Source organism: Amblyomma americanum, chromosome 4, assembly GCF_052857255.1.
Source record: "Amblyomma americanum isolate KBUSLIRL-KWMA chromosome 4, ASM5285725v1, whole genome shotgun sequence".
Lineage (NCBI taxonomy): Eukaryota > Metazoa > Arthropoda > Arachnida > Ixodida > Ixodidae > Amblyomma > Amblyomma americanum.
In genome coordinates, this window is record NC_135500.1 from 108,670,231 (window position 1) to 108,694,002 (window position 23,772).

Consider the following 23,772-nt stretch of genomic DNA (forward strand, 5'->3'; position numbering starts at 1 on the left):
AAAAAAGACGCTAGCGCCGTACAAGATTTCACACAGTCTCTATGTTCACCTTATTTTCAAACAAGACATCTTTATTATTCTGTTCTCGAGCTTCCACTCTCGCTCAGGTTTCTAATTTTAAACTAAATGTTTAAGCTGCTTTCTGTGAAGTTCCAGCTTTCATCGTAAGGTTATATCATTAGTCTGCCATCTTCTTTTCTCATGTGAGACCCCCGTCCCTCTTGCACAGGCTTAGTTATTATGGAAGTTCAGCAACTATTTGTTACGAAACCATCAGGTTGGCAGCACCTGAAAGGAGGCCAGTAAACAAGATCTAGCTACTAGCGTTAACTCCTGCTTCATAAAAATGCCATTGGTGTTGGCTTTTTAAGACGAAACAGGAAAAAAACTGGTAGAAAAAATGTGGGCCGTCAAAGAGAAAAGGGAAAGAAAAAATAAAACGCCGTCGCTCTCCGAATGTCTTGAACCACGTCAGTACTAACGTGCTACCCCTCTGTTTACCCGTTGTGCTAGACACCTTATCCGCTCGTTCTCTTTGTGCAGCCGCAAAAAGGCGACGGTTGGCGGAGGGCCGCTGCGTCACGATTGCATTTTTTTAACCGCAATTAATTCTTATCGCTAAGCAGGCTGCATAAGTGCACGTACCGCACGTCGGGCGGGCACACTCTCATTAGCACTAATTGCACCTCAGGGGAACACCTCATACGCCGCGAGGTTAGCTACAGAGACATTCCCGGGTTGTCCTGACCGTTTTTGGCTACCATTTCATTTCTCCCGTCGCGTCACGTTGATCCTCTCCGCTCCGTCCGGCCGAGTCTTTTTCTGGGTGTCGGCTGGTTGTTTTGCATCTCTCCTTCGCCAGGGCGCAGAAACTGAGGGCAGGGTCGTTGATTCAACGCAGTCTCGCACGTGCCTCTCCTTCTGTTTCGCCTTTCCCTTTTACAGGCGCCCTCTCCCGCTGTGTGGTGGTGACGAGATAGCTAAAAGAAGGTCCCGCTGAGACACAGTCGTGGGGGGTCAATTAGAAGGGTAATTAGGCGGGGCGCAAGGTCTCCCCTCCTGGGTCATTACACATTCGCACTGGTGGCCCAATAAGGAGAGTGGCCGAATAAGGCGTGTCGCCAGGTTTTCTTTTTTCCCCCCCTTGTCTTTGCTAGCGTCGTCACCCTTGAAGAGGCGCTCTGCAACGGCCTTCAGGGACAGGCACCGAGGGTGGCTTTTTTCCGTGGGCCTCACGTTCTGGGTGCAGACACTGGTCATGATGCGGGTGCTTCAGAGGCCCACCGCTTCACCGGTGCAGCAGCTCATGTAATTGGTCGCTGCGTCTATACTGCTTTCGGAAGGGAGCAAAGGCAGTAACGTGCCTTGTCGGCCGCCGATCCTTGTCGGGCGAGCGGCGGTCGTTGTTCCGCTGTTATGAGGCGCCTGCATGCCGGCCGGTCTTGTCACCTCCGTTGCTCACCTCCTGGACGCGTGGAATTCAGCTATAGCTGCACGCGCGCTTCCCTCGGGTAGCATCTAAACTGTCCGTTAGCGACTTTGTTTTCTTTTTTTTGTTATGCTGTTTTTATGATGCCCAACCAGCTTGATGACGCTATCTAGCTACCCCGTAATTTCCTGCAGCGGTGTTTGTTGCGTGATCTGTGCGCTCCGCACCTGCGATTCATGTGAAGCACGTGTGTTTTCCTAGCCTGACGTCAGCGACATATGCAACCACCTGCCTTACGACTCAACTAGTGAGCGTGCGAAAAGTGCTAAACAAAACTACCTTATTTGGTAGAAAATTACCTTCACATCTAGTAACTATACGGTGCAGCGCCTGTAGTCTCTGGCTATCGTAAGAAAACAGTTTCTTGCGACGCTTTGTATATCCATGTTCTTTAGGGTGCGCGTCAGCGCATAACTGCAATAACTGGAAGGGTTTGACCTGTCTGTTCGTGACGAGCATTCTTACTGGTCGCTCGTACGTTACCTTCAAAAGTGGATCAAAAGACAGAGTGAGCACATATGCTTAACTAGGACTCCCCGTTCGACACAGGGGCTGTTGTAAAAGGGGCCCAAATTCAGTCACTGCATGTATGTCATTATGCGTGTGCAGCATACTAGTCTGAAGGTATTCGTTTACGTTTTTGTTCGCAGCAGCGGCTCCATACGTACATACGTAACCAGGGATATATCCGCTTGAATAGCTGAGTCCTTCCATGATGGTATGCCAGATTTCAACGCGTTCACAAGGGGTGCCTTTGTCGGCATTCTTTTGTAAGGTGGCAAATCTTTCTGCGCGGGTATTGCCAGTAGAGGCATGCAGCCGTGACATCCGCAGACTGCCGAGTCTCAGCCGATGTTCCCCGCTCACACGGCGTGGACACGGCAGGGACAAAAAATAAAATAATAAGCGAGTGCTGACTTGACTTCCCATCTTCTGCGCATGCGCGCCCGAAGCAGCCGGCAATGCAGTTCGCTCCTTTTGAACGCGTGCGAAACAGGTCGCGCCTGCGGGGACAACAGCTTCCGGTGGCTCTTACTCCTTCGGCTGCGGGGCCAAGAAGGATGCGCGCTCGCTTTGAGAAGGGGACGTGAGGACGAGGACGCGAGATGCCTGCCAGCCGGCTACTTCGCACGCACCGGCGGGTGGAAGTCGCCACCGGAACCGGAAATGCCTGTTGCCCGCCTGGCTCCCTGGGAGCTGACCCCTATTCTTTCTGCCCCCGCGCCCTGCTTTGTCTCGGCTCTTCCTTTGGTTTCAATTTGCGTTTCTGCCACTCTCCCTGCCCCTCCTTCTCCCAGCCTCATCGTATGCTCACGTCGCCGTTGTCGCCATAGAGGCAGGCCTTTGTCGCCTGGTCCACGGACGGACGCAGGGGCGTGCTTCCTCGTTGTCGTTGTTTGCCTCCACAGACATCGCACACACCCATGAGGGAGGATTGGCCAGGGTTTGGCGAGGAATGCCGGAGAGAATGCTGCAAGTCATTACAAGGCAAAGGGGGAATTACGCCCACATGAACTAGAGTGAAATCAATGTGAAAAGATAACTGAAGCAGAAAAGTTCACCAAGTAGATTGGGAATAAAACATCTGTAACACAGATAAAGCGCATTCCGAGTTGCTCAGGACTTGTGAACGCGAGGCAAAGATGAAGGCATTCGCGGAGGAAGGGGCCGCGCACCTGCACGTTGCGTTCCAGAGGATCGCTGAATAGATCAGTTGCGGTACGGTTCCACCTTCGCCCCTACGTCTCTGCTGTCTTTCTTGGGCGCAGGTTGCGTTTTTCACCAGTGCGCCGTGCGGCGATTCCAGTGACGCGTCTTTTCATTTCGGATATATATATATATATATATATATATATATATATATATATATATATATATATATATATATATATATATATATATATATATATATATATATATATATATATATATATATATATACAGGTACAGTCTTTGAAAAAAATACACATGTCCAAGGGGTTTGCTTCCAAGCCGTGCAGCGGAGCTCTTCAGCACATTTGACAGTCCTAAGCTTGGGAGGGCTGAGGACGAAAGTTCCTCCCGCCTTCGTGATTTTTGGGGTCCCTGAGTAATGTAATAGGAACCGGCGCTACAGGGCTCAGAAGTAGACCCGTTGGACTGCATACTTTTGACTAAGACTGTACCCGGCAAACGCGAAGCAGGAGAACAGAGAAGGGTGAAAATGGTCTGAAACTGAATAAAGGTTAATGTCCTGCCAGGGACAAAATATAGCGGCACATCTCAGGACCAGCGCGGGACGTACACACAACCACTCTCTGGGAACGCAGCCCGCAATCAGACGCGCATACGGTCTCGCGACACTGCGAGCCGCGCGTATTAGACGCCGGAGAAACGGGGGCAAGTGCGTGCACCTGTGCCCCGTCGCGACGCAGCAGCACCTGTGACCCTCGGCAAAGCGGGCGCTCCAGAAAGAAGGGCGAAGCGCAAAGGTGACAGCGCGGTCGAACAATGGCGCAGCGGCGCGGGTGGCCGCGGCCGGCGCTGATCATCGCGTGATGGCGTCTCACTTTCCCCGCCTCTCTCCTGCAAAGCTGCGACCTGCGCGTCTGCCTCTCGTGTGTGTTTTTGCCCTCGGATATGCGTTGAGCGAAACAAGCTCGCCGCGGTCTCACGATTTTCGCCGGCGACTGCGCCTTGTCTGGACGACGATCGCACCAGACGCTTGTCTGCCTCTTTTCTCCGCTTGGCGTGCTGCGGTGCGGCCAGTTGCGTGTGCAACCCTTTAGCACTAGGGCGCGCGCCGTTATTAAAACAGCCTGAACCGAGAAAGAGCTTCGGGATGGACGGGCCACGTCAATTTCTTGATGAGAGGAGCAAGGACGAGGTGGTCGGTGAAAGCGCTTACGTAGGGAGCTGCCCCACGCTGAAGAGGAAAGGCTCGCAGCTGGGTCACGAACCTCGAACCACGTGCACGCGATGTTCGCTTCTATATCTTTTCTATTGTTTTCTGATGACGTCTACTTATGATGCCTGAGTGTTTCGTCCAACTGACTTATCTCCTCGATGCTCGCAAAACATCTTCATTAAATTGAGGCTGTTAAGTTTTATTAGGCTTTTATGAGCGCTAATGCTGCTTTGTTGGGACATTGATGCTTGCTGTTAAAGTTCTTGCTCGGTCAGTATTTTAACTCTTTGCCTTTAGTATGGGATAGTTAATATATCAATCAACTACTGAGTACCTTGCTATCATACAGTTACTTCTGTGCCATGCCACTAGATAAAGTGCTAGCAAGCACAATTTTCTAGTACATATACCTACCCATGTTAAAGGCATACCTGTAAAGGGCTTGAACATGCTGAGAGCTTGCTGTTTTTTTTTAATAGTTCTCTCTTTGCCTCGTGAGACGTGGCAGATTGCTGATGCGTACATGTGGTTTCTTGAGATTATTTGGTTATGGTGCGTTTTACATATCGAGAGCTCACTGCCATTTCCAAAGCACTCGCTCTCGCACCTATTTGCATGAGTAGATGTTACGTAAAAGGATGTGTTTAACCACCATTCGAATAGCCACTTGATAGCGCTATTTTCAGCCCGCTGATTTTGCCGATGCTTGTTCTCGGCAGTATCACTAAACTGAAGTACCAGTTGCAGAAATTCAAAAACTATGAAACCTCGTGCGATTTATAAAAGCTTGGAAGCGCACTATCACAACTCATATGGCAGCCTTTCCCTGTAACGGAGGAGCACACAGCCATTACGCATGAAAATCGGTGACAAGTGCATTGACGGGGCGAGTGACTGAGTAAAGATGGCTTTAAAGGCAGAAAGTCTCGTGAATGACATTAAATCGTTGCTTATACAGTGCTAGAAATCGCTTTACAGTACAATTTCTTGGAGGCAATAATATCGGTTAATTGAATTATGTTGCTTCTTTCATTTATTTTCTTGACCACGTATTTGAAATTATGTGCTTGTATCCCTCGTAAAAGGACGCTCGCGTTGAACAGTGCGCTCCGCTTGTTGTTCGCAGGGCGTGAAAATCAAGATGGACGAAGCGGGCAACATCATGGTCAAGCGCGCCAGCAAAAGCAACGTCTACATCAAGGAGATCTCGGGCGGGGACAACAACAGCGTCAGTGCCGACATCATCCGCAACAACGGCCTCCTCGAGTACGACAAGCCCGTCAAGGTGAGAGGTACACGGCAGAGGACCCTGTCGACAGACCTCGGAGCAGCGTGTGTCGGTGGAGCATTTTAAGCAAGGAAATAATGCGAGCCCATTTATCTGCCTGAAGATTCTGCAAAATGCTTGGGTTACTTGCGCAGAGAGGCCCTTCGATGCTGATCTGTACCAGGACGGTTACACGTGCTCCGCACTGCTCCCTTGCCACCTTCACTTTAGTCACAACATAACAGTTGGAAATTGCTCCAACAGGCAAAACAGTATGTCTACAGGGAGCCTACAGTTGGCAGTAGGTAAATTAGTACGAACACAAAGCCTTGTTGACTCACTTTCCCGTTTGTGAGGCTTACAGGCAAGGTTGAACTGGACATTTAATGAAATATTTAAGCAGATACTAAGTTTGTGAGAGCTGAAGAGTTCGTGTTGATTCTTGCCGATGGCAGTCGGCTGTCGCATTGCCAGGACTCAATAAACGCTCAAACAGTGCCGTGCGCCACCAAAAAAGGGGTGCGGAAAAGCTTCGAGCAGTAAACAGAGTAGCCTAGCCATTGTTTTCCTGCGCAATGGCGCCTTCATTCAGATCGAGGCCAATGAAGTAATTCGGATATTCGACTGATCAAGCCGATCAGGGTCGTTCGATCGGTTGAAGCAGCAAAAACGTGGACCGCGTCTTGGCACAGCTTAGGTAGAAGCGGGAGCTCAACGGGCACTGTCTTTTGCACTGTCGAGAACACGATGTTATCGCCCGAAACGCAGGGCTGAGTACCTTTTCTTTTTGCTTTGTAAGGACAGCGAGGCAGTTCATGAGGTTGGCTTTAGTATTTGACCTGCGCACAGTAGAAATTTTGGTAACTTGGACCCTTAGCTGTTCGCGGGCTTTCATTCCTGCTCGTTATGCTTGTCACGTCCGCCTGTCTTAGTGTAATTTGCGATACGCGCAGTGGAAATCAAGGTAGTCGGCGCCTCCAGTGTGCGCCAGCATCTCCTATCACACATTCAAAGAAAACAAGCACACATATATGCGTTACGTCGTCAAACGCTTCGCGCAATCAATCCTTGAGGTTCCTGCTCTTCCGCATCCCCTATACATCGTGGTCGTAAATGTGGGAACGTCCTCCACTCTCACGAGCCTCAACTATTACTTGCCCTCTAACAAACCAGGAAGAGAGGTATCATGAGGATGAATTTTCATGACGCCTCACGGCCCAAGCAGCTCTCCGCCCTTTCTCTAAGGCCTCGCGGGTGCTGGGCCCACTCGCTCTGTGCGCGTGTACGGTAGCAGCCCGATCACACACGCCCGCTTCACTGTTGGCCTTCTAGTCGGCGTCCTAGGGATGGCCAACCGACGACAAGCCGATGCTTGTCTCCGGCTTTGTGCTTGTCTCCGCATCGCTGAAATCTTTACGCGTTGCTCGTAAATCCATGGCGCAGACTCTCTCGGGAAGTCCGATATCCCCTTGCGGACGCTCCACTGCTGATCGGCAACGCCCTTCCAAACCTCCTTCGAGTTCTGTCATTTGGCGCCGCCGTGTCGCTCACTTGCTTGTGCTATCGAAGGCAGCGACGACAGCTGGATGACACGAGGAATTCCCCGATACGGTGCTGCGCCAGGAATACCTCGTGTCAGCGAGCCCCATAAGGTTATAATAGTGTGGATAGAATTGGCAAGGACGAACGGTCAGTGCGCAGTGAGGATCGAGCAAGGGCGTGCCGACAAGCTGACTAAAATGGCGGCTCGTTAAAAGGCTACGAGCAAGGAACCGCCGGTATATGCGCACATTCGAAGTTCGGCCACCTGACTATCTATTATACGAGCGCTGCTGTCAGTATACAACAGCAAATGCTCGCTGATACTGCCTTGCTTTGAGGTTTCTGTCGACACTGGTGTCACGGACATACAAAAACAATAAGGGATAAAAGAAATAAGCTGTCCCTGGAAATAGAACCGCTTTGCTTCTGGCTGTCCGCTTTGATCTTGGAGAAAGCTACGGAACCGGTTGGTCCCAGCCCGGGATGTGCACGAAAAAAAAGGGAAAAGAGAGAAAAGGCGAGAGTAGCTTGACCTCCCCCGCCAGTGGATTGTTGCAGTGGCGCTAAACACGCTTTCATCTGATGCGGAGGCAGGCAGGCCGTAAGCCGACTGCGCAACCCACTCGGACAAAATTTTATTGTTCTGAGCTTGTGGCAGCGGAATTCCAGCACGTGCAGAGAGCGGGGCTATCGCAAGCGTTTCGTTATAAAGAAAAATTGCGGAGCGGTTCATCCCGCGATCGTTGTGCGCGATATACGCGAGGGCCCGTTCCTGGACGGCGACCAGAAGCGTTGCCAGAAGCCGCGTTACTATATACCGGTGCCCCCCGTATACGCAGCGCGCGACGGTCGTTCTGCGGTCTGCATCGAGCGGCGATCTCTGTACACGTAGGGAGCGGAACGCTTTCGCTTTCACTAGCGCTCAATCTTCCTTTCCCGTGAAAAATGGCACCGCCATCGCTGCGCCGCCGCCGCGGCGACCAACGTTCTTATACTGCTTACGGCCGCTTGGGCCAACGTTCTTCGCAAAGCTGGCCGCTACCGCGATTAGCGCCGCTTTTCCGCTAGGGGGCACGCACCGACGTTCGCTGATGTCGCTAGCGATATGGCTTTTGAAGCATGTTTGGAGCCAGACCTCACCTGGAGTTCTTTTCATGAGGATAGAGAAGTGATTTGGTGTACCGCCTTTTATTGCGGTATTTCTGTGCGGCTTGGCTGCGTTGCTCGACAAACACGCTGCATTTCGTTGTTCTATCCCTGATTTGGCGGCTAAAACTTTGCTGGCTTTCGATATCAGCGTACGTGCATGCAGTTCGTATGATCCTATGCACGCCAGCGAGGTTTCGGCGGTTGTTGTGTAACAAGGCAGCGACGAACGGTTGGGCAACTGCAATTCACAGTTTTGCTCGACCAGGCGGCGAAACGAGAAAGATGACCCTATCCTGAACTTGGCCTACATAATACTGCCTCTAAATAGCTTAGATCAAGGCGGCACATAGAACATTTTTTCTTCATTGTCACACTGAGCCATGCGACTGCGTTTACCCTTGCTTGAATCCACCGGATTTCCGCACGATTGGATGCGACTTTAAAAGCAATATCCGCGGACACGTGGTTTGCAGTGCCGAAAGGTACATCATGGTCGTGCAGTCTTATCTGCGTGAACAGTAGAGGAATTCCTGAAAAAACAGTGCCAATCACATCGTGAGCACTACTGGGAACATTGGGTTCCTTTTTCTTGCTTCGTGCATGCGATGTTCCTTGTTCTTTCACTGCCATAACGGTCACGCTAATTTTCAACCTGTCCCTCTGCAGCTGTTCGATATCAAGAAGTTCCAGCAGAACGTTTCCCGCGAGCTGAAGCGCGCCTATCCGGACAGGAGGCACCTGGAAGCCCAGTGCCTCAGCTGCGTCTGCTTCGTCAAGGACAGCCCCGAGCTGCTGGACTGCGCCGTCTGGGTCATGGTCATCAACATCGTCGCCCTCGACATGCTCAAGACCAAGCTGCCTCCTCCGAGTGAGTGCGCGATTTATTTATTTTTTTTGCGACAGTATGCTTGCTGGCATAGAGTATTATCTACAAATACAAATACACACTGGATTGTCGAAGGAAGTCCAGTAACGCCCAGCGGTGTGGCTCAAAAATCCAGTCTTCTACATACCGTGGTCGTCCTGTGGGAAATCCCGACGCTGTTCCTACTCGCAGAGGTATTTAAGTAATGTTCTCCATGCCAAACGATACCCATGCTTCGCCACTGCTCACTAGTCTTCACACGGCGCGATTTATTTGATCAGACACTGCGCGCATGCGCACTGTCACTGGCAGCGTACCTTTTGACACAACAAGAGGGCGGACGCGGACATTCTGAAGGATGCAGTTGAAACCGCTGAGCACATACTCTGCTCATAAGGAATCGGCGCGTAACGCATTATATGCTGGGTGTTTGCAACGTATATTGATTGACCATGTATGAAACTTTCTTCTAGTTCTCACAAATATACACCTTTCCCGCTATTCATGTTTCGTGACCATGAAACGGCGCATATAAAGTGAGCAGGCTGCGTCATCAACTTGGCGAGCAGTTAGTCGCCAGCGTCCACCAGAATTGCCTTCTTTCATCGTAACCCATCCGCGTGCCCGTGCACAGAAATTGAAGAACTCAGCGCCGGCGTGGGCGCGCCTGAGAGACTCTGCCTCTTCCTGTTGGCAACGGAGCTCAGTGATGTCCGGCTGGCCGGAATCAATAAAACGAAGAGTGCGGGAAAAAGTAGGGGTTGGAACAATGCCGCCGCCCTAATCTGCCGTACCCTGTCGCAATGACGCGCCTCCGTGATTGCGTGCGCCGATAGACGACCGGCGAACAAAACGTGCCAAAACGCGAGATGGAAACCCCGTCCCTCTACCTTTATAGGCTCATCGAAAAAGTGCGGGATTAAAGAAGCAAACACCGGCGAAGCGTCGGAGCTTCCTCGAATTTAGCTCCTTGTTTATAGCTGCGAGAGTGAGCGAGTGCTTCGTCTGCTGTCCCACGTCCTTTTTGGCACCGGAGGCGTAGCTGGCAGCCGACGCACACGTCATGCTCAGCCGCACTCTGATCAAGAGGCATCTGAGCAGATAACGCGGCCATCAAAATGCGCTGAATTTATGTGGGCTATCTTTATTCAGTTGCGCCCTACGCAGCGAATCACTTAGAAACGAGAGGCGTGGCTGTATTCAGAGGAGATTTGCGTCAACCTCTGCGGCATCTTGTTGCGTCATGCTCATGACGGATACTCCCGGCCACAGTGAGCCAAGAATGAATTACATTGCGATGGGGACATATCGCGAACAGTTTTGCTCATATATCGAGTCATATACAGACAAACTCGTGGGCTTCGAAGACATATTCACGCTTAATAATGACACACAATGGGCGCAGTCCCGTCACCTGTGTACCACTCGCCGACACCCCGTAAACCTCTCCGGTCTCAGAAAATCACGGCTGTTCGCAAGGCTTCACATGTTGCTAGTAACACCAGAACCTTCCCCAAATGTCTTTCCACAGGACTAAAACACAAAAAGCCAGCGCTAGTCCAGCAAAGTTCTGGCCTAGCGTAACCAAATAGTATCGAATTTAATTTCATTGAATTGTGATTTTTAAACTTCCAATTGCTTTCTTTCCGCCGAGAAAATTTTAAGAATATTATGTGCATCTCGTTCTCCAGGAAATTTTAAATTTCGATCATTTTTATATGCTCCAAGGTATTCGAAGGATGTGCGATGTTTCAAAATTGAACTGACAGCACAGTTTTGCCTTTTATAGTTATTTTATGCTGTGACCTTATCATTAAAGTTTGCGTAGTTATGCGCCTCCTATTAGGTGTGCCACCGTACAGGCCGGCGGTTAAAACAATCAATTCATGAGCGCCCACATCCAGTCAACAAACAGCACAGTCACGAGCGCTATAGGTGCCCATAAAAGTGCCATCTAACACGAAGCAGTCGCACATTGTTTCGCCGTATTTCATTAATGGCTCTGATGTCGGCAGAGTTTCGAAGGAGCTCGCAGATATCTTCCTGCGTCATGTGACTTTGTCAGAAACACGTCATGTGACTTTGTCAGAAAGTGTACGTAATAGGTACGTCAGTTACAAGAAATCCTAACGCGCTTCGCACCAGACTGCCGCAATTGTAATAGGATGTTTCACGCAGCAAGGTATAAAAAAGAGAAATTACGTGTAAGGAAAACGCGCGCAAGTTAAACGCCTCCCGAGAAACGTGAGTGCCGCATATAGAGAGTATCTGTCTTTGCCTCCGGATGCACATGTTTTCAGCCCTATAATTACCACACCGATACAGTCGGAGAGATGTGCGCTGCCACTTCGCAACGTGTGGCCAGCAAAGCGCCGCATTGTTCCTCTCTGGCAGTTATACGCTCAAAACAATTACGAGGGCAGCAGCTAACGAGACCGTCAATGGAAAGGGAAACACACGTAGGAAAGAAACACGATAAACGCAAGCAGGAAAAGTTTCTCAGCAATATCACCGCACACACAGCCTCTGCTATGGTCTCGTCAGAATTTATGAACCTTTTTGCCATCGTCTCCCGGCTCCGTTCTGCCGGGCTTCTTTGTGCTCGGCCCGGAACGACCTTTATCATCATCGCACATGTAGACGAGGGCGTGCGATCCTCCCTTCTCGTCCGCCTCCCCTCAGTTCCCCCCCCCCCTCCCCCCGCTCGTCGCACACCCACAGTGGTTCGCACCTGGGCTAACTTCTCGTCGCCCCCTCAACGCCACCGCGAGAGCAGCAGCTTCCCATGACTCAGGCGCGGGGGAATCCGGCGGCAAAAACAATCTCGAGCTCGCATATTATCTCAACTCTCCTACTGCCTGCGGCCAGAGACCGTTCCGGCCGACCATTATTTACCCGCGCGGTCATTGGGCCAATGGGACTGGCCAGAGGCCGCCGCGTCTCCAAATTAGAAGCAAAAAAGGGTTGAGCGGGCGGCCCCGGCCACCAACCACAGCACATAGGAGAGCCGGTCATCGTGTTACGGGGAAACGCGGAGCGGCGTTGCAAGCACGCTCTATAGCACGCGCGCAACAAGGCTTCCAAGACCACGATGCGCGGAAGCCGCAACCGGGAGACGATAATCACAGGTTTGGTCCCAGAGCGGATGAGCCGGCAGCTACTGTGTGTAGACGCCGGGTCCGTGCGCTGCCCGCAACACGGCGCAACGTCGCCTGGCTGACACCACGACGTTGTCAGCTCTCTCACTCCTCCTCCCTGGTCGGGGCAGGAGCCAAGGCGAACCGGACATAATCAACGCGAGGGAAGTTCGCTGGCCGTCGCCACAGCGCGCATGTAGCGACTGCCCCACCTCTCCTGTTGGTGTGGGTATCAAAAGTTTAGCGGGAACAGGCGCGGGAGGCAGGAGAGCCCGGGGTCTTTCGAGTCTTTCGCGGCGAACAAGAGTCGGAGGAGGGAGAGGCAGTCAACGACGCCGTCTTGTTATAAGTACACGTCTCGCGGACAAGATCGTGCCTGCAATCACGTTACCCCCCCCCCCCCCCCCCTTTCAGTCTCTCCCCCTTCTACTAGTACGCGCAAATTCGCGCACGAGTGCAGTTGAAGGCTCCGGCTATACGAAGCAAAAAACAAAAAGCACGGCGGTCCCAGTGTTGCGGTCGAAGCCTTTCCGCGCGCGCGCGCTCGCGCGCCAAAGGGCGCTGCCCCCCCTCCGGCCAAGGCAGGGGCGTGGCCGCGTTCTGTAAGCGCAAGACAGGGCAAGGGCTGCCGCCGCACGCGCGCCGTGACCGACCGCCGGACGACAGCGTATCGGAGCGCCGCAATCACGCTTGGCAGCGGGAGCCAGTGGCACGATCTACTTTTTCCCGTGCGCGTACAACGCTGCATCCGACCTCCGGTGCCCGCGGAGCGAAAAGAAAGAACGCGCGGGTTGCGTGAATTTCGCGGTGGCCCACCGAATGGCACCCGTCGCACGCGGTGGAAGCCTGACACGCGAGGCACCGGCGCCTTTGAATTCCGCGTCTCTCATCGGAGCGCCGTCTCAACTTGGGCTGGGGGCGGCGATGAAGTGGAAGGGAGAGCTTACGTAGAAGCTGATGAAGGGGCACTGATCGGTTATTGGCGAGTGCCCTGCGGGGATCCCGGATGGGTGTCTCGCTCACTCTCCCTCGAGTCCCTGCACCAGAGAGAGGAAATGACAACTTGGGAAATACGAGGCCTACTACTTCGAGTAGGCATTTTGTGTTGCACCCTGCCATGGCCTTGATTTCACTTTCGGTGGAATGCTGCCCTAGTAACCACAGGGTTCGAGAGCCCCCTTGTAATCAAAATGTCCCGTTCTTGTCTGGGGTCTATGTGAGAGGTTTGATCGAGCAAAATCAGGTACATGATTTGGCGACATTGGTAGAATTGTTGCTCGGTGCTTAGCTCGGCGCTAGCTCCAAGGGCTCCAACCAAGCGCTGCTGCCCACGTCAAAACCTGCACCGCTTTCTAAGTGCAGGGTCATCGAACACATTCTTCACTGGCAGCATTTGCGTGCATATGCAGCTTATCTCTTTTCTCGCCTAGCACCGCCTTTTTTGTTAGATAACTCAAATGACGTGCCCAGGTTCTCGCCTATGGAGCAATTGCCGGCAGACAAAGCAAGGCTAACCCCACCTGTAGCATTCAACACCTCAACCTCAACCTACCTATTGCGCACTTATTACTGCGCAGGTCATCACTATTCCTACCGCAGTGTGATAAGAATCGTTTTTAAAATAAAAATAATTGTCTTTCTCTCTTCCACTCTCGCAGAAAAGAGGAAACAAATAACGACGAAACAGTTCTATAAAAATCACGTAGTCCAGGCATGTGGCGCCACCTTTTATCCATTACTGGATTTGTGACAAAGCACTCTTCCTACTGATTTCTCTGCGTTTAACTAGTTCATCGTCGTGCCACCAGGCCTCGCTCTTACGTACGAGTACTGTAAGAACAGTGTGATCCTCCTGGCGCGAACTGACTGTGTCCTCGTGCCCCGCAGTGTCCAAACGCCAGAGTGCCCCGAACCTGATGAGCGTGTTCGACCGGCCGCCGAGGCTGCCGGAGGAGGACCCATACAGCCTGCCGGGAGCCGTGCCTCGCCAGCAACAGCCCCAGCAGCCCAAGCCGCCCAAGCTGCCGCCGAGGGACTTGCCTCGCGTCAGTGTGCCCAGGGTCAGACACGATCCTATTCTCACCCTCCTCCTCGCGGTCGGACAGCCTGCATGCATGCATGCCATCTCTGTGCTGAACCGCCATTTATACGTCAATTGTGACACCTTACTAACTTCTCCAGATGTCTATTCTTTGTCAGTATGAAGCTTACTCGTTCCTCCTGATGTCAGTAGCTGATACCCTTTCACAGAGCGGATACAGCGCAAGCTGATCAGGAAAATTCAAACTGTTCGTACCAGTTTGAATTGTTGGACACTGACGATAAAGATAGGAACAAAGGACGCATTGCTGAAATTAATGTGCTGCTCGGAACACAGGACACTAGCAATGTGTCGTGTGTTCTTGACTCCCCGTACGGTCGAGCTGACCCGAACGATTGCAAACTAACTATATCTCAGACCTTAGCCATTCAGAAGAGAACAAGAGTTGAGGAACAAAGACTTTTACGACCCCTGTAATATATTCTGTTATAGATCCCACGCGCTTGTACATTCTAGGAGATGGTATTCTGCCAAGTCCTGAAACATGAGGCCGCATGGTCACAGCTTTGTACATAGCCTCGAACAGGATTAAACTTGAGTTGGCGGCCCTTAATCGCGCAAGGAGGAACACAGCATTGATACCATGCACCCCGAAAAGTCTCAGTTGGGTGAACTACTTAGGCTTCAGCAAAAATGCAGGACGGCCTAAAGCTGACGCCACTGGCGATGACCATTTCGACGTCCACAGAATGAGTGTACAAACTGCGGATAAAGCTTTCCTCTTTGTAGCGCTAAACATGCGAGGCCTAAGCGTTGGAACATATACGGAAGAAACCCGCTGTATTTCATTATCTTGACTGCGCTCGATGAACTGTAAACCTAACACATGTGAGGAGAAAGAACTGTTAGCAGTGGCTCGAACAGCATGTGCGCTTGCAAGTGAGACGCCGCATCGAGAACACACGTGGCATGGATATTTGAAGTCCTTGCATGGTTATCAAGGCAGCTAAGACACTGTTCTGATCGGGCCAAGGAACCATCCATTCAAATCACTTTACTAATAAAACAGCACGTTTCGGGACGCGTGAGCTGTCAGCGCAATCTATCGAACAGATTTGCCAAATATATAGTCTCTCGGACGTGGCGTTCCCCAATTCGCCGGACTAGCCAGCAGTACACGTTACTCAAAGCCTTCTCCACTGCGTTCGCAGCCCGACTACGAAGACGTGGAGCCCATCAACCGACCACCATCCTCCAACAACCGGAAAAAGAACCCCGGCTACTACGGTGAGTCCTGTTCTTTCTTTGGCTGCGAATGTGCAAAGGGCACTGTAACCTATTATTCGCTGCACGGAACCCTATCTGCTGTAATGATCGACCCTGCAAACGATTGGGACATTGCAGGAAGGAAGCGAAAAGCTTCTTCGGGACAGCTGTAAATTGAGTTAAAAAGGGGCAGCGTGTACCACCACTCACGCCTATGCACTGGTGGAATTATGCCGTAACCAGCGACTAGAGGCCACGGACATGGGCCCAGGCAGGTTCCCTAACATATGTTGAAGGTACTGTCGTGGCCTTGGAAAACACATTTTCTGAACCAACTTACCAAGTACGAAGACAGAAGTACTGCTTAAGGTAGACAAAACGATGGTCGCTCCCGAGGAATAATAGATTCGACGATGTGTTAATCAGACAATGAGTCTACACAGACCCATAAAATGTCGCTCCTCTATTACATCACAAGTCTCTTTAGAGCTGATGCCGGTTTCTGAAGTATGTTTAACACTTCGAGCTGCGCCACCCTCTCAAGTAAGAACATAAAGGCGATGCAAACATCCTACGTCGGTTGACCGCGTTGCTTCCCCAGCCTCGTGGTATACGATTGTCGTGCCGCGCACCCTGAGAGCCCAGACGGCCGGGCGTGTTTCGCGTTAAAGAGACGACACCCCTTAGCCTCATACCAACGCAGCGGACGCGCAAGCCTGCACCGGCTTCTCCTTGAACCGTCGGCATTCCAAAAAATCGGCGGAAAGCAAAAGACAGAGATGAGCACGGCCCGTCACCCAAGGCCACCGCTGCCCACGCTCTTTAGGAAAAGAAAAGACACTGATCCTCCGAGACCTGCCCCAAGAAAGGGGCTCGCCTGCGCAGTCAGTGGAAGCAGGCAGCCGCCCCTGGAAGAACAGGGTGTCACTCCCATTGCAGTTGTGCACAGTTGAGCGCAGGAACGGCGCCACAGCCGAGAGCGGCACGGAACGAAGCCCCCGCACTTTCGGTTTCGACCCTGCACGCGTGTGCGGCACTGCGGCGACAAGATGACGGCCCGTTTTGGAGCGTCGTGGCGGTCGCCGCGTTGGAGCCGCTTCCGCCGGCGCTTCGTCGCGGCGACCGCGGGGAGACCACGCGTCGTGCCGAGAAGAACGAGGACAGCGCGTAGGTCGCGCGGCGGTGCCTCGCAGACAGCTTTGGAGAATCCGCGCGCGCTTCGTACAACACACACACACGAGTTCGTGGGAGGCCCTTGAGAGTGCCGCCGGGGGTTTCCTTCCTACTCGAAATGGGACGTGCGTGGCCTGCCCTCGCACCGTTGTATAATGCCAGCTCCGGCACACGCACGCATCCGATGCGCTCGCTCGTGCGAGTTTTGTCTGTTTTTGCGCTTTCGCGGTTCCTTTTCTAGAAGCCTGCTACGTTGGGCCAGAGCTGAATGGAAAAAGTGCGGTGGCTTCCACCATGGCGATTGTATAACACGCGGGCGAATCTCAACAAAGGCGCGCCTTGAAGAACGTGGCTTTTCGCAACGGGCATGCGCCGAAAAAACGGCCTGCTTCTAGCGCTCGTCGACCGCCGCGCAGACAAGGCGCGCTGAGCGCCTGTCGGTAAAACGTGACATGTGCTTTTGGAAACACTGTGCCGCCATCTTCATCCCCTTGCAGTTTCACTTGGGGAAGCTCCATAAGGGGAACACGTCTCACTATTCGAATTAACAGACAAGGGAAGGGAAATGAGGGGCTCGTCTGACATACGCATGAAGGACGCCACCGAAACCAAGGTGCATAAGCTTGGTTCGGTGGCTGTTGGCTTCCTGCATATGTATATTCGAATTAACGTATATCGTATGTAGTTACTCTGTTGTTGGGTTCGATACAGCTCTCGTGTTTGGCCCTGCTGCATGGTCAAGTGAGAGGCATAACAGAAGTGCAGCTGCACTTTTCGCCCTTGAGGGCCCGGGGATAGGCGCAGTTCAAGGAGCACAGCTGCTCTCACGAATATGCAGGCCACCTTGCTTGCTTCTTGGCCGTACAGCGCGGCACGTTTTGCACCGCGCGCTAGCTCACCAAACCTCTCGAGCCTGGCAGGAACGCTAAGTTGGTATTGTACACCATCTCTTGAGGGACATAGGAGTTCCAGGTATCCTACAAAATCCCCCGAGGATAACATTCAGAAGGTCCTTTTTCGCCGAGCTCATCAACCTCGCACTGACATGTGCTGTTGTGACAAGCTATAACAATGACTTCAGCCAACTCTCGCTTTCTGAATAAAACTTCCGTTCACTGCAAAAAAAGCTTGTGGAAAGTTAAATACAATTTCCATTGCATGGAGGGCACAGCTAAGTTATATGCAAGGCGATTCCTTTAGTGAGTGTTAACTGCCCGAAGAAAGGATGTGCTTCCTTTTTTTGCAAAGCCAAGTCATTCGTGGTTAGACAGAGTTTGCGGGCTTTCGTTGATTACAGTTTGGGACACTCGTTCAGTAGTGTTTTCGCATATATGGGACCGAAAGAGGTGTCTTAATTCTATGTCTACCTCTGTGATTCATTACGTAGTATAGAGCTCCAGCTGACGCGTTCTTTGTCTTGCTCCCGTGTGACCGCAGATGACCCGTACTACTGTGGCTTTCGGGCGCGCGTGCCCAACTTCGCCAAGCGCGGCCAGGAGGACGGCCACCACGCGGCAGCAGGTCCCATGGGAGGAGCTCCCATGCCGCGAAGCCACAGCCAAAACTACCTGAGCCTCTTCAACAAGGGACCCGAACGATCCATCTACGACTCGGCCTACGGGAGCTGCTCCACCGTCACGCACCGTGAGTGGCCTTGCTTGCTGCGCGAACGCCTGCCTTCGTTGTTTTCTTCTCGGTTGATCGCTGTGCAGCGAGAGATGAAACAGAGTTTAATGACTTGCTTAAAAACACTTGGCTTTGTCACTTGGAGGACGAAGTGTGTAATATCTGAAGCACATGGCTGTTGCCCAGAACAGAAGCGCCGAGAAGACACACAAGTTTACGAGTGCGTTGTTCTTCCAAAGCTATCCGTATATCCATACTCAGGATGTGTCCCTTAAGTGAGACATGCTAGCGTGGTCACTCATGAAGGCGATCGGCATGAAAAGTAGCTGGCGTGGTCTGCTTGTGCGAACGCTGCACGAACACAGTAAAGGCAGTGCGAGGACGCCATAAGATCGTATAGGGCAGCCGATCGCCAGGATGACGTGTTTAACGTTGAACACTAAACGCCTGTCCAGGTTTGCATTCAATCCTGAAACCCTTTCGCGCCTCCTCAGAAAGACTCTTCAGAAAGGTCGCGCTGCAGGCAGCGCAAGACTCCTTGGCGTCTGCATGCTTGCTGGAAGACTCGAGATACGCTTTACAGTCTTTTTCATTTCTCTCTGTTGGTGTACGATATGTCAACAATATACAGTGTACGATATATCCACATGTTATGTGGATATGTCAATTAAGCTTGACTTATCCACAACCGATGTTAATTCTGTCTTTTTTCATGTCTTGTCGCAGATGCACCTGGAGCAGGAGGCTTCAGCGGAGGGGGCAGCGGCGGCTCCAGCGGCGACGACGACTACTCCAAGATCTACGGTCGCATCCGGGGCGGACCGAGCGGACCCTCCTCGGGCTACGGCCAGCTGCCCCGGGAGGTGTACGTGGGGGAGTGGGAATGACAGGCGGCCCGCGACGGGGTAGCCCGTCGTCGAGGCCGCCAGCCTCCCGCACCGCTGCCACTGTCGCAGCAACAGAAGCAGCAGCAGCCCCTCGCCTCGCGACTGCCTCCGCCGCTGCCGCAGCCTCGAAGCTCGAGGTCCCTGCCTACCGGCGCCGTGGCACCGCAGCCACCGCCCGCCTGGAAACCGCACAAGAGGAGCGCCCTGTACGGCCGAGTCAGAGCCGTCTTCGCCACTAGGAAGCAGTAGTGATCAGCCGGAAAAAGAATCGACCGAAGGAACCGCCAGCCGAATGTGACCCTTGCCGCAGCTTCGGGCAATGCCAAGCCTTTCTAGACGAGCAGAGTGAAACAGCCTACCATAGTTCCGATCTTGTTTCTACCGCAAGGAAAGGAACGGCTGGAGACCAGGAAGTGCTTTCTTCATGCACCATGACGAGTCCAACTGGGAGGCGACACGCTGGGCCTGATTCGCAATAGACTCCAATCAGCTTCCAGGTGCCTTCAGCTTCATTCCCGTCTAAAAAACACCACCGACAGTGTGTTAGGAACAAGGTGAAGATCAGTAAGACGTCCCGTGCCGCTGCTTTCACTTCTCAGAGAATCGTGGGGAAATCCGGAGTACACACTGTTCTCGTGCTTATCGACTATCCAAAAGGCAACACAGTCACGCGGGAATGACAGACACTGAAAACAACGAAAGCCATAAGTGAATTGGCTGTGGGGGAAGGTTATTCGACTTGCAAAGGGATTGTCTTCTACGGCAGCTCTAATGTCGGAACTTGCACAGGAGAAAGCTCTGCAGCGTTCAGAAGATTCGCTCTTTTGCTCGCCTTCCATTGGACAGGAGAGGCAACGGATGATCACCTAGCTGCGGTTATCGTCACAGACTCAGAAGCTTGCTTACACAACGGAAGTCCACGCACATCGTCCCACCTCCCGAGACAATAAGAGGCGAGGATCAAGGGTGCACCTTCTGAGAAAGACTCACTTGCGGGGCAGCGTCGCGGCTTGATCATCACTTCCTGTTCCCATAGAAACAGTGCGCACACCTCTCGAAGAGGCTGCTGCTGCATTTTGGCTGCCGTTTTCAGCATGAAAATACGTTCTCAGTCTTGCCATGCGGCAGTTCGTCGGAGTCACGACGTGTTGGACCGTACGCGGTCCAGATGAGCCGAGCATCGGGTCCGCGGCTCAGTAAGGAACAACGTCCTGTTTATTACTTTCTTTTTTTTCTTTTAGTATGCGTGTGTTTAGTGCCCGTGTGCGTATGTGTGTGTGTGGCAGATCGAATGAGCGACGAAAAGCGAGTGGCACGACGTGCGAAGTCGCAGCCTCGGTGACGTAGGTGAAGATGGAGGGACACACAAGGGCGGCTTTGCGACCCGAGTGCTTCGATGGTCGAGTGTTAGAGTGGTGCTTTATATATTTTTATTTTTTTGTGGAAACGTGCGCGCGTTGGACCTGTTTCGAGACTGTCGCGAACAACCTGACTGTACACTTAGGAACCAAGCAAACGCATTCGTCGTCGCCACTGACTCCCGCGACGTGCGCATAGCAGTGAGCATCTCTGCTTGCGATGTTTGTTGTGGTCTTGCTTCTTCTGTTTTTTTTTGTTCGTGCCGTACGCAGAGGCTCTTTTGCGGACGACTGCGGCTGGCGATCGTTCCCTTTGTTTATTTCCTTGTTTTTTTCCCCCATTTTCACGTTGTTATTCCGCTTGCCTCTGCGAGACGGCCTACCTTGCACTTTAACGCGAGTGCGTTCTGCGCGTCGCCTTTACTGCATTGTGGTTTTTTGTGGTTATCGAAAGCAGCGGAGAAGGAACATCATGGAGCCTTTCCAGTCATTCTTGTCAAGGATGTCGGTGCACCGGACGAAATCACTGCGCCTCTCCTTCGAAACACGTTAATATGGGACAAGTACCGACTATAAGCCTCCCTGGAACAAACACACCTTCTATTCGTTTCTAGACACGTCAACATCGGGAGACTGAAAACGAATTCGCAGTTCAGACTGTTTGTTGAGGTCACAAAGAGGTGTCCATAATGTTTCCTTCTCCTGTGCATGTCTTCCTTACCCTGGTTTGTTGTATTGTGCGTAATATTTGTTATTGTTACACGGGAGCCCCTCGCTTAGCCCTCCACTGTGTAGATAGTTCTGCTCAGTGCTTCGTGTTATCCTTTTCTCGTGTAGTGTTGTTGCAGTATCCACTTACCGAACTTTTGTCGTTCATTTTTTTTTATTACTGAGTTTTTCTGAAGCATTTAGGTGGAGAGCAGAAGTAGTTCGTGAGAGAGGCACCTTCGAGAAAGCAGCAGATTAAGTTCATTGCAAACAATGGAGCTCATGCGGTCACTTCATCAAGGGTGGCAGCTAAGCAGCTAGAATAACTAGCACGAGTTTTCACGTTGCGGCTACTCTGTCAAGACGAGTGATCAAAATATGCCAGCAACGTTGACGCCTGCCTCCTTTAGTACCCGCATCTTGCTGCAGTCATAAACTTCGAGCGGCCATTGTATTACGCATTGCCGTCACGTTACTGCAAAACCTTACCGGACCACACGTCACCGATCCGATCTCTTCATTCGGTTTCTGCTTCAAGCGCGAAAACTTTTATTTGAAACATTTCCCGCCATTTCTTCAACTCCTTAACAGCCGCCCTCAGCAACTCGGAAGAACGGAAGCTGTGCGAAGATGTGCACCCGATCTTCTTTTGTGTTCTTCCGTGTTGTGTCGTCCAGTTTTCATTGTTTGTTTCCTGCTTTCTTTCCTTCATTCGAAGTTGCGTTCCATGTTGCCAACCCACTGACGACCTCTAATTGTGCTCCTTACACTTACGTGTCCTGTTGTTGACGATGATGATGAGGATGCCTGGTAACGTTAAGTTAATGACCTCGAATCAAAACCGTTTTGCTTCGTCCTGTTGTATGATGAGAGCGTGAGAAGGGTGACGCTTGCGCCCATGTAAGATGGCGCTCGCCACCCTCGCCGGTAGAAGAAGGTTCGTCGCCGATGATGGAGGAAGAAGAAAAACAAGAAGAAATACTGCCAAGCCTGTTGTTGTAATTACAAGTTGTTTTGACTAATTTCTTCGTTATTTAATGAACTCGTATAGCTTGTTTCATTTTTTTTCCTTCCGCGAAAAGTTCATTGCTAATAAAAAACGAGACTTTCAGACGTTAAGAGCCCTGCGTTCGATTCTCTTACTCAAAACTCCGAGGGTCCTCGCCCTTTGCAGACCATCATGGAGAACAAGCCGAAAGCTTGTCTATTTTTGGCGATAAAATGAGAGCCGCGGTGTGCTCACCGTAGTCTTTGAAAGCTGCTGTTGGAAGTGCGAGGATACCGGCAGAGAGACCTTGACATCGACGTTATATACACATTTGTAAACTTTGCAGAGAGTTTCAGTAGAACATCACTGACACGGAGTCGTCACAGCGGACATGCAGACGGTCAGCTGAACATTAGCAACAAAAAAAAGTCAGCTAACTTCGTTTGGTGAACCTGAGCCCAACAGAAACAAGAGAAGTCCTATCGGCGGCGGCGATAGCAGAAAAACTCGGGGAGAGCTTGTCAAGAATCAAGACAATGAATGCGCCGAATGGCCAGTTGGTTGGAGAGCCGTCTTGTATCGCAACTAAAATACTGTTAACACCCTAGTAGCACCGAATATCGGAATAATGTTATAAAATTGTGCAAGGTGCGGTAACGTTACGTATTACACTGGAACGTACTGTTAATGTTAAAAATTAACAAATAACGTTGTGTTGCCTGGTGAACATTAGTTTAACATTTAAACAAAACATATTTTTTGTTAATGCTCTGTTCGAAATGTTATTTAAATGTTCGTATCATAACTATACATCAACAACACGAATTCTAGCGCATGAATCAACGAGGGCTGATTCAGGCAAGCCTAGTTCTGCAGATTTTATTGTTTACGGATGTCACTTCCGCATAGCAACTGACAGAATAGAAAGCTGGGCGAGTTTCAGGCTGTTCATGATGTTTTTTTTTTGCGCAAATGTCAGAAAGACGCAGAAATAAGACACAGTGCACGCGAAGTTCTCACAAATTGTTAATGGAAAGGAAACGGATAGTTAAATTTATTCAAGTGTCTCGTTATTCCTATAAACCAGTTGTGAGAACGGCGCGTGTCCTGTGTCTTCTTTCTGCTTCTTTGTAAAGTTTGTGCCAACAAAACTTTCATGAAGTGGAAGTCGGCTTTTCAGAGGGCTGAGGAACTTACGCTGGATCCCGTAGCTTCGAAATGCTCCACAGGGCTGAAAAAACAAGGCGCAATGTGGACGGGTTGAGGAGAACGACAGTCCAACAGATTGAGATGTGCACATCAACGCTATAGAGGGGTCCGCATCAAGCAGAAAGAGCGTGGCGATAAGGACTTGCAGATCATATTTCAGTTTCTTCCAGAGAGGGTGCG

General features: G+C 51.4%; 1 protein-coding gene across 5 annotated transcripts in view; it reads left to right on the plus strand.

Moving 5' to 3' along the window:
* Positions 1–22,516, plus strand: part of exp (expansion) — a 301,332-nt gene extending 278,816 nt beyond the window's left edge. For 2 of the 5 annotated variants that reach the window (XM_077661396.1, XM_077661395.1), the window contains exons 5-10: positions 5,503–5,661; positions 9,001–9,202; positions 14,224–14,396; positions 15,589–15,664; positions 18,254–18,460; positions 19,169–22,516. In XM_077661396.1, the coding sequence (XP_077517522.1) occupies positions 5,503–5,661; positions 9,001–9,202; positions 14,224–14,396; positions 15,589–15,664; positions 18,254–18,460; positions 19,169–19,329 (978 nt within the window). In that variant the 3' untranslated portion in view covers positions 19,330–22,516. The remainder of the gene's footprint in view (positions 1–5,502; positions 5,662–9,000; positions 9,203–14,223; positions 14,397–15,588; positions 15,665–18,253; positions 18,461–19,168) is intronic. The other 3 variants (XM_077661399.1, XM_077661398.1, XM_077661397.1) reach the window with 2 other exon arrangements.
* The last annotated feature ends 1,256 nt before the right edge of the window (positions 22,517–23,772 follow it).